We start from the raw sequence: 11293 nt of genomic DNA, 5'->3' as shown, positions 1-11293 counted from the left end.
TCTAACCCTAACTGACAGGGTTCTTCACACCCATATCACTATAACATTGGCTCAAATAGTACAGGTTTGCTACAAGAAAGAAACTCTGCTGTTTGGGTTACATTTTAAAAGCACACAATTAACAAAAAATTCTGAATTTCAAGAAAATAAATTTTTAGCAAAGTAGCTGATAAGGAAATAGAAGTTTTGTTCAATTTACACCAAACCTAAAAAAATACTAAAATGTGTTAGTTTAGTTAATTAAAGGTTACTGCAGCTCCCAAAACAACCTGTTTAAAAAATGTTGTATTTTGTTCTAAAATTCTATTACTTTTTTACTAAATGCACCATTAGTAGTTATTGAATCATCAAAAATACATTAATTAAACTGTGTCATGTAATTTTTAATCCACCCCGCACATGAAATATGAACTATTTGAGGATCTGATTGAGTCATGAATTAAGAATAAAAACATTTTTTATATACATGTATATTTAGGTACTCCATAATGTACCTATAAATATTGTTTCAAATGGACAAAATAAATATACAACTGTAAATGGACAATAAAGTATAACACATTTTACCAACAATTTAAAGATAGATTTTGGTTATTTATGAAAATATAAATTTATACTTAAAATTTAAAACAGTCGTAGGTAAAATAGTATCTGTTTACAATGTAGATCCTAGTTACTTGTAATTTAACATTGTGGAATAATCTCATTTATCTCTAGCTAAACTGAGAAAACCAGGAATAGAAAAAATCTAATTGGAACAAAATATTTATTCATGGAACATTGTTATATCAATAGACCCATTATTCACATGATACTGTACTTATAAAGTCAAGTCTCACACTTTGGAATTTCTCGGAGTAATTATTACGGAATAAATTATACACAAGGGAAATTTAAAAACTGTTCCGCTCGGCGAGAACAGAGATTAGCTTATCTACCAATAAAATATCATCAACCCACATTCAATATCAAACTTATATACAAATAACCGTCAAAATTAAAAAGGTCACTGGCTTAATCATGACGTAGAGAAAACTACCAAAAAGCAGAGCTCAGGCACCAAGAGCCAAACCCCCTGATACAAAATTACAAATCTCGTGAATATCTATACATCAGCTTTATACACGGGTCATGACACACACACCGCACCTCCGACAGTCATTCTCTAAAGTGTGCTATGTACAAGTTACGGTATACAAAAATTTTACATTTGACAAACTCAAAATATATAAAAACCTTTCTAAATAAAGAAAACGACTTATAGTAATATAATAATTAACTACAGCGGACGACACACTAAGTGTAGATCGGGGGGAGTTTACACCTGAAACAAACAGATTGAATCGTTTAGTGATAGGGCAAAGTGTTCATAGACATTTATAATTAATGTTTGTGGGTAAGTTATCTGTCCTTGCAAAACAATACATGGTTCATAGATTTTGACCTAGCCAAACAAAAAATATGAGTAAAATGCAGCTTTAGACGTAGTCTCTAGGTATTGAATGGAAAATCTGTAACGTCAAATTTTATCAACTTTACACGTATTGGTAATGCAGAAATATTCTGTCCAATTACAGAATAAATTTGGGTCATTCTGTCATCATGTCCAAGTAGATGGTTTAATTTTTTATATGCTTTAAAAAAAAAGACCGACCTTTCAATTAGCGAAAATGCATATTTTTGAAACTGACATTTCACATTTTAGATACAGCTAACGATTGAAAGAACTCACCTTTTTCTGTGGGCGATTGTTAGATCCGGCAGGTTTTGTCTTAGACCTAGCAGGTTGAGGGATTATCGTGATTTCATCATTTATCTTCAGTGGTTTAAGCATATCACCCTGCAAGAAAAGAAATTTTAACCAAACCATTCAAATAATACTTATAACCATTGACTTTCAAGTACTGAAGTCAACATCACATCAATTTGGGCCAAATTTATGACTTTTTTTTAAATTAGTTATAAAAAAAAAAAAAATAACAACAGTTGAAAGAACCATTCACACAGTGTAGCTTACAGTAAGTCATATTTTGAGTTTTCTGTTTAAACAGTTTATGTGTATTTAAAAGAAACCAGTAATATATACAGCACCCTATGTCAGTGGCTAAATTCAACTACGTAATCAATTCTGATTCAAAATAGGTGACAGCTTAATTTGATAATTATGTTGGTGGAATGTAATAGTCAAAGATCGTGAGTTACATACCTGGGAGCTGGTCGAGGGCTGACTGGACGACGAAGGCTTCTTGTCCATGACTCGCTTGGCCACCACACTGTGAGCCGAGTACACGTGGTTCTCAAACTGCTTGTACATGCCGAACGTGGCTGTACACACGGTGCACTTGTATGACAGATGCGCCGGTTTCAGCGACATATTGTGGTCCCTGGCCACGTGGTTCAGCAACTTCCACTGGTAAACCTGCGCCAGACAGACAATGTATAAAATATTTAAAGTTTTGAAGCATTTTCGTACAACAGGGTGTCTACTAGATTTCTCAAATGGAATTCCCGACTTTTCATTACAATTTTTTTTTAATCCCGACCAAAACTTGGTTCATTCTCCATCTTAATACACCTTTTTCGTTTCGTGGTCACGGTACCTTTGTTAACCTTCCAGAGGTCGCATCACGGAAGTAACCTCCAGGGATGTTTTATTTTTCGCGATTATATTATTTTGAGTGGTGTCGGCAGTGTGAGTGTTACTGTACCATACGCACCTCATTCCTAGAATCGAGTGAAGGTCAAAACTCACCCCTACTATTTAATATTTGTTAGTTTTGTTCAATTTTGTAAGAGGCTGGAAGTAACTTCCGTGTGCGCCCTGTCGATTCTTATACAGCCTGGAGGCAACATCCGTGATGTGACCTTTAGTTTAGTGTGTGCGTTCATTATTGCGTGTAAAAAATTAGGCCTACTGTAAATAATTATTTTTTTACAATTCATGGCATTATTTAGTAAATATATAGTTTTTACAAGATGAGTGAAGAAGTTAAAATTTCAAATTGCAACACTCTTAGCCGTGCTGAAAGGGAGATTCACGAACGACGTATGTACAGAGTCATTTAGTATTAAGATACCTAATATGTTAAATTACTTAAAACATCAGGTATTGAGAGTGTTATCATCTAAAACCACATTATAGGACATTGTGGTAAAATTTAAATTAACTTCTTGAATATATTCTTGTAAAAGATTTCTTCATATACTTTTATGTCATAACATTTGATAGAATAATAGTTTAATTTTATATTTATAAAATCTAAATTACGTTATTTTATAATTTATTAAGATTTCACTAAACGCATTTTTATGTTTAAAATTAAAAATAAAACTTAATTTGTGCACTAAAATACAAATTTTACTTCATAAATGTTTGTTTTTATTGACCTGGAAGTAACCTCCGGGTGCGCCCTCTCCCGTTTTGAAAACCAATGCGCCCTCTGAAAGGTTAACATATGTCGTCACTCATGACGTGGCGAAATCACCGACGATCGGAACAAATCACGTGCCAAGAAAATCCAGTATCAAATTGAAGGGTGTGCGAAGCAGTAAAAAATTTTCAATTCAAAGCAACGATTCGATTTAAAAGTTTTTGATTAGAATCGATGCAACTCGATTCGAAGCAACACAGCATTTTTCTATTCATACTTGTCAATGGAGTGATTGGTAGTCTCAATCCCAACAGGTAGTTTATCGTAACTTTTAAATTCATAAGTTAAGGAAAATAAAAACCTAGGCCATTGTGGTCTACATTCTCATTAAGATATTTACTTAGCCAAATTGTGTGTTTGGTGTACATGACTCACCCTGCCACAGACGGGACAGCGGCCTCCGTCCTTGCCCTTGTTAGCTGCCTCCTGCATACTACTGGTGACCAGACCATGACTGCCCAGTAGATGTCTCTCTAGTCCTTGGTCCGTGAAGAATCGGAACTGACACTTCTGACAATTGAGTGGCGGTCGGTTGTAGATCATCTTGGGATGTATCTTCACTTTGTGTATCCACTGCATGTGGTTCCTCAACTGCTCCAGGTCCTATTGACATTTTGTGTCATGATTAAGCACTTAATTATTAGCAAATATCGTCATCTGATACTGTTGGACATTATGAAAAACTCTATTGCTGTTCCTATGTAGTTTTAATAAATCTATCTTTCAAAAATTTAAGTTTTTCCTGAAAATTGAAAATATACAGGGGTAAATTCTCTTTTTCCAGAAAGGTCAGAAAAAATCCATATAACTATTATCCCATTTCGCATCTTCCTTCTTTTCCAATTTTTTTGAAAATGTAGCACTAAAATCAAATTTCAATATTTTTTGAGGCACACTCATTCTAGCTGCTGAGCAATTTGGATTTATTGGCTCTGGATGTATCACAGAGTACCATGGGGATCTTCTGTGTTCTTTCCAAGGCCTTTGATTGTGTTAACCATTAACCACAAAGCTTTCAAAAAAGCTTGATGGGTATACATTTTCAAAACAATCAATTACATGGATTAAATCATGTTGTTCAACCCATTAGTCATTCCTCAGAAGAGAAAGGGTTAAAATTGAGAGAAATAGCCTTGGGAATTTTTTGATCCAGGGTCTTTGACAACACTGAAACCCAGGCAGTCATCAATGCAGATTCTACAACACTATGTGCAAGTTTGATATAATCTCTTTAGAGGGAAGTACCTTGATATATCCGTCACAGATCTCACAGATGACAAAGGTGGCTTTGCTAGAGCCGGCGGGGCGGCCAGGCTTGTTGGCGGGGGGAGGCGCAGGTGCAGGCGAGGGCGGGGGTTGCTGCTGCCGAGGTAGAGGTGTGATGGAGATGCTCGGCTGTTGCAGCAGTTTGGCTGTAGAGGCTCCGACGGGTGTCACTGACGTCTTGCTGGCCACACTAGCCGCCACGTTCTGCTACATCACAAACACAACGTCACGTACATGAGTAGGGATAAACCATAAACCTCTAACTTAGGCAAACCATTTTAAACTGATAGCTTTGCTTTTTCAAAAGCAGCTCAACTATTTCTTTTTTTTTATCTAGCCTCTTCATTTCAAGGACGATTCTAAAAAATTATTTCAGAAAAATTAATAAGCCAAACATTACTATGCCTAATATTGCACTAGTTACTTAATACAATATAACAGTACACGCATAGAGGTATATATTCAAAATTACTGAATCATTTTGAATGTTCTACTAACTAGACATACACCAGAATCCCAATAATTCAAACATCCGGCAGATACAAACCACCTGTTGAGGTATAAAGATTACGGTACAGTAGTGTATTTCAATTGAAACAAAGCTATGTGTTTTGACTCTTCACTATTGCAGTTTTTACCGTTATGACAATCGTATTGTTATGCAATACACAGAAAATAATAGCTTCAAAATAAGCTTCAAGAAAACATGAAATGGCCATCAATTTTTTTTTTTTTTTTTTTTGTTAACTGGATTTATAAATTAAATTGATAAAGAACAATGTCATCAATATTAATGGAGCAATGCAAGTCACCACTCTAACCTATAAACCAACCATTATGTCGTTAACAGCAATCCAACAATACCTAATTAAAATAGTAGCTTAAACTTTCACACCCTATTTAACACAATTTTCAATAAAAAAATAAATATAAAAAACTGTTCAAAAACCATTAATAGATTAATTCAAGCCCTTATTAATATACCACTTGCAATATAAAAATGGATAAGGAGATTATTGACACCACCTGAAAATGTTAGAAGTAGCATAAGTGTTAAACGCAGAAGGTGACACAGTTAGTCGGTTAAAAGTAGCAGACAAAGATTGGTTACATTTGATATGTTTTGGACAAAAGAGCAACAACATGGCTTGGAATTGGTTGTTGTTCCCATCAATTCTAGATGAGGAGGAAATAACAGTTTGTGAAATTTTTCAGAACTTAGTCGGTAGGATGGCACACCATGTTGTGGGTTTGGGTTCCGATGCAACCACAAAAATGTATCGGTATTGAAACGGCTCACCCCTCGCTTCCCCTAAAATCCAGGCTTAAGTGGACTGCGAATTGCAAGGTTGTGGAAACCACCACCCCCTTTAAGGAAATAAATACACTTTCTTGATCAATTAGCAGAATTGCTTTTCTTGTGCAAGTTCTCCATGTTAAGCTCCCAGTTTCTACATGTGCATTAGTTAATTTAGGCGAATTTCCCATATAGAGAGAATCCATAGGTCTAATGGTTAGACCTAGACCCGGGACCCCTTTACTTGTTTTTATGTCCCCAGAGGCCGTAAAAAAATTACCGAGTTTAAAAACTTAATTCAAACTTACTGAGCATCTAAAATTTAAAAATATAAATATTTTATTGCTACACTGTTTTAACTGTTTCCACACAATTATTTAGTCCGGAAAACAGCTCTTTATCGCCTGCTTGATCAAATGGAATTTCATTATGTAAGAATGAACTGTAATGAATTTTTAACGGACACCAGCTGATTATAATTGGCAAAACACGGTTATTAATGAAAACATAGATAGCCTCTCTTAGAAATTATGAGTAGTGAGTTAAGTTTGTTTGACAGTGGGAATATATAACGTATTTGAAAGTTTTTTTTTTTATTGTTTGGTTAGTTGAGTAGTAAGACACTCGCCCAAAATGTGTTTACTGTAATTGTCTGGAAATTCTGCACTTCAATTAAACCAAAAGAGATACCACACTTAAAAATGCTCGTCTTTGCAGAAAAAACACACTCAGAGAGGGTTAAGATGTTAGAAAACAGGTATCAAAATTCTGTTTTGCCCAAGGTGTGTTTAGAGTATAGACGTGCATGTGGCCAGCCGTAGCCGTAGGAGATACCTGAGGGAGAGAGAGGGGCGGAGGGCCGATGCTGAGTCCTCCCCTGTGATTGGTCACCTGTGCAACACATCCAACACTTAACAACCACCAACTACTACAAGTGTTGACTTTACCAGCCTATTCACTGATCGCAGGTGGTGTAATGTTCTATCAAAAATTAAAATTCCTACTACAAACATATTACAAGGTTGATAATCAAAATCACCGTATTGTCTTTGACATATTTTGCATTTGTTTTTAGATGTTGTTAGGGGTCATTGTACAGGCTGGGTACAAGGCGGACCTCAGAAATAAACGAAGCAGTGTTTGCACGCGACAGCAATGTTCCTGAGGTTACCAGGCATAGTCGACACACTACAGCCAGAATGTTTATAAGTTAAAATATTATCCGCTTGAAGCTCGAGCACGTATCAAAATCTAGCTCAAACAATTAAGCTTTTACCCTCACAATAGCAGAGAGCGTCTGCTAAGATTGTGCACTAAAAATTCCGGATGTCGTAATTGTGAAGACAATAAATAATGTCTCTGCAATTATGGACTATAGTGATGACATTGCAATGCACACTAATATTATGATTACTACGAGATTGACAATTTCTGACGACATTGCGATCGCGAGAGCAGATGTTTACTGAGTCACGTCGCGATCGTGGCACATGGTCAGGATTTCACCACGAATCCAAAGTCGCTACCGTCAGAATTGACAGTTTTGTGGGATTGAGGATCTATACAGACACAATATATTTTTTTCATGGCGATTTCATGGAATTTTTTCTCCCGGTTGAGCAATTCACCCTGTATGTTATTTACTGTCAGTTAGTGATAATACCCCGATAAAGTTTTCAGTTGGGGCATCTATTATTCCTATTTTTTGAATATCTTGCTGCAATGGTTGACTCTAAAAAAACATGCAAATATACAACTGATGAAAACTGTTTTTATTAAAAGGTATAGAATGAAAAATTGTCTGGAACAGTTTAAGTTAGTTAAACGGACAAAGTAATGAGGAAAATAAAGAACGTTGGTAGATCTGTAGGCTACTGCTACTCTGCTTTACCTTTCACACTTAATCTGATTAAATATATTATTAAATTTTACGAAGGTTTTATTTTTTTTTTTTTAGTAACATAGCACAGTACATTATATATGTCATACAGATTTTGGTTTTGACGAAAGTTTTAATTGTGAATGTTAAAGGCTACAGTATATTCCTTACAACAAAATTTTTTGACAATCACGTTAATAATGGGTTTGGAAGGATAATCCTTATAAACAGATAAATTAAGGACTAAACCTCTCTAGCACACAGAAAAAAACAAACATAGATAAACACAGATAAAACTTTACTATCCGAATAAGAAGTGAACATTGTTGATTTCATAAAGTTTTAGTTTCCTTTAGTAAGAACTTCAGGTCAAAAGTTAATATGTAACTAATACTAATATGTTTTAAAATTTACAAATAGTCACAATCTTAACACATTTCTCCAAAGTGTTGTATCTAATATAACTCTACACACACACAGAAACACATATTGTAAGACTAACATGGAGAAACATATTTCTTTTTGAGAAAATAAGTACCGAGAAATAAAGAAAGAAAATCATTGTCAACGGAAGACATAGACCTGCACCTGCATGCATTTAGAACATGCAATTAGTGTACTGTGTGAATCAGCTTACCATCTGTTGATATAGGGACATTTGGTCCTTCAGAACAGAAAGAAATTGAACAATAGATTAGGCTTCTATTAGGAATGATGGTATGTTATATCTAACTACTAAGAATATATTAGTATACAGATTATTTGAAGCTAGTGCTTTAGGCATTGCTACTGTCTTTAAAGTAATGCTTGCTAGACTTGTATAAAATAATGCTATCCTCACAAGCTAAAAATGGTAAAAAATATTTAACATTCCAAATCCAAGATATCTACTTTAACTTATTCTTAGGTATATTGTACATCATGTAGGATGAGATGAAATGAACAAAAATTCAAAAGGACAAGAAATTAAAATTTATTGTTCGGTTTTCAACTATCTAATTTCGACCCAAGTTCCAATTAATGTTAGTTTTGAAATAGTTTACTAATAATATCCATATAACATTTTGTAGCACTTTTCACTAGACAAAATCAACTTGTAAAGTTCTATTTATTATAAACAAATAACTAAAATTCCAAACCAACTAGACATTTGTTGTTATTTGCAGGGGTATTTTACTACCAATACTGAAACACCAGGGTAAAAAATGTGCTACCATGAAAATGAAGATGACATTTAAAAAAACTAAAAACCTAGAACTGCATTTGGGCTTAAAATATTTACATCTGAAAAGTACGGACTGAATCACTAAATATGTTGATGCACCAAACAATATTTAGGTGCATATACACAAGTTGGTGCCACTTCACAACCTTTGGTGATCAATAATGTGCGAAGGGATTATTTCAGCTAAATACACACCTGGTATAGTTGTGAGTTGGCCAGCTGGTAGGAGGCTGGTAGCAGAACTTGCGGTTGTGAGTTTGATCCTGACGGTCGATACAGCATTCCTGGGCAACATGTTATGTTGTTATACTATAATATATTTCTCAAAAACACTGTGTAACATCTAACAAATTGAATAAAATACTAGAGACGAGTGGTAAAGTGTTGTACGTACACTTGCATTGCCTACAATAATAATAGATTAAAACTAATTGAGCGTAATAAAAGTAAAAACTTCTTTCTTAAAATTCCTTTAGAAAAAAATCATCAAATGGCCTAATCCTTAACTATTATTTATCCTACTAGCAACAAGTCTGCAAGTTAAACCTTTTCATTATTTAGAATTTTTACAGAAGAAATCTGTAGTATATTATCTTGAATCCATCGTATATTCCTCGATTTGTAATTCTACTGGTTATTGTATTTAACCTGCTAGCTCGGTCCAAGTACCGTTAGATATACAATATGACATCATATAGCCTAATCAAATAACCCACTGCTACCACATCGTTCTACACCACCGGCTCACACACGCCAATGTGGTTTTTTTCAAATTAAAGTGTGTTTTATTTCAAGCACCTGATCCTTTGTTTGCATCTAGGTACAGATGCGACAAAATCAAATTGCAATTTTATTGAGCTATAACAGAATAGTATTTTAACTGTAGTCACTGAGATTTATTGTAGGCTACATCTCTTGGCCCCATTGGAAAATAGGGGATAAAATCAAAAGGTGCTGTTGTGAGTTACTAGATGAGTCTTCAGCCTGATAATATTAAAGATCTGTCATAAATATAATTTAGAAACACAAAACAAACATTCTGGTTTTAGATTTTTAAGCTATACTTCTAGATATTGACTAATTGGGACTTTTAAAAGGCCTACCTTTAATTATACAAAATGATGTGTGCTAGCAAACATTTGTTTTTTACAACCCCAGTTGTAACTCACCTGGCCTCATTGAAGCGGCCATGGCCTTCTGTTGCGCAGCGAGCACAGACGACGTGCGCATGTCGCCCAGGTAGCGGTTGATCATCTGTGGTCGACCGCGGCCACGTATCAGGCCTGGTGGCGAAGGCGCAGGCACCAACTTGGGCAGCAGAGGGTGTCCTTGTCCTCCTTGTTTCAGCCCAGACATGGCCGCCTGGTACACTGCATTGCCTGGTGACATGCTGGGACGGTTACGAGACACTCGAGGTATCTTGGCAGGAGGCTCAAAGTCTAGTGGTGGCTCCTGCGTAAGATAAGGTTCCTTATTAGTTAGGCCTATATCATGAAAAAGGAAAGCAAAGTGGCTGATAAGGATTATGGGATAGAGTTCAAGCTTTCTTCCTGCAAGCTTCGGAAAAATTCACCAGCATCCATAAAGAACTTTACTGGGGACAAACTAAACAAAGATTTGAAGATTTGGCTGAAGGAAAGACCATTTTACACTTTGAACAAATTCCTGGAGAACAGCGGAGAACTTCTGTAGATGCAGCCTCACAAAAAATTTAATAATATGACACCTTTGTGTACAAAAGATATTTGACTTTTACCTGAGAAAATTTAGAGTCCATGAGCAAATGAATACTCGAAAAATATATATATATATTTAACTGCAGCGCAGCATTCTAATCTAATTAATTATCATCTAATTAATTATTTATTCTCTATTTTCCAGAATGCAATGTGATTAAATTTAACTTTTCTATATGGCAACAATCCCAAATTAATTTTATAAAATTTATTTTTTATAATTATTTTTCTAGTGCAGCTCAAGCCCCCTGAAATCATAGTACCATGCTCCCCAGGTTGAGATCATCTGTTTTAAAAGACAAAAGGAAAACTAAGTGAGCTTAGTAAAGCAAATATAAGTTTTCCATATGTTCCCCTATAAAAAAGTAATTTCTGGCCATATATGGCTATATCAAAATTCCATATATGTTTTTATAAAGCCATATATGGTTTAATATGGCCATATATGGAAGCAGATAT

At 34.9% G+C, this 11293-nt stretch overlaps 1 protein-coding gene across 12 annotated transcripts in view; it reads right to left on the bottom strand.

Moving 5' to 3' along the window:
• Window positions 1–752: 752 nt before the first annotated feature.
• LOC129005735 (claspin-like) overlaps window positions 753–11293 on the bottom strand; it is a 52882-nt gene continuing 42341 nt past the window's right edge. For 5 of the 12 annotated variants that reach the window (XM_054434715.1, XM_054434714.1, XM_054434716.1 and 2 more), the window contains 9 exons: window positions 10268–10550; window positions 9294–9382; window positions 8511–8537; window positions 6829–6885; window positions 4677–4904; window positions 3807–4034; window positions 2207–2419; window positions 1733–1840; window positions 753–1324 (listed from right to left, as the gene is read on the bottom strand). In XM_054434715.1, coding sequence (XP_054290690.1) covers window positions 1319–1324; window positions 1733–1840; window positions 2207–2419; window positions 3807–4034; window positions 4677–4904; window positions 6829–6885; window positions 8511–8537; window positions 9294–9382; window positions 10268–10550 — 1239 coding nt within the window. In that variant the 3' untranslated portion in view covers window positions 753–1318. The remainder of the gene's footprint in view (window positions 1325–1732; window positions 1841–2206; window positions 2420–3806; window positions 4035–4676; window positions 4905–6828; window positions 6886–8510; window positions 8538–9293; window positions 9383–10267; window positions 10551–11293) is intronic. The other 7 variants (XM_054434721.1, XM_054434724.1, XM_054434725.1 and 4 more) reach the window with 7 other exon arrangements.

The sequence above is a fragment of the Macrosteles quadrilineatus genome, unplaced genomic scaffold, assembly GCF_028750875.1.
Source record: "Macrosteles quadrilineatus isolate MER2022 unplaced genomic scaffold, UCM_ALF_1.0 Scaffold_32__1_contigs__length_1466915, whole genome shotgun sequence".
Taxonomy (NCBI): domain Eukaryota; kingdom Metazoa; phylum Arthropoda; class Insecta; order Hemiptera; family Cicadellidae; genus Macrosteles; species Macrosteles quadrilineatus.
This window is presented reverse-complemented; position numbering and strand designations above follow the sequence as displayed.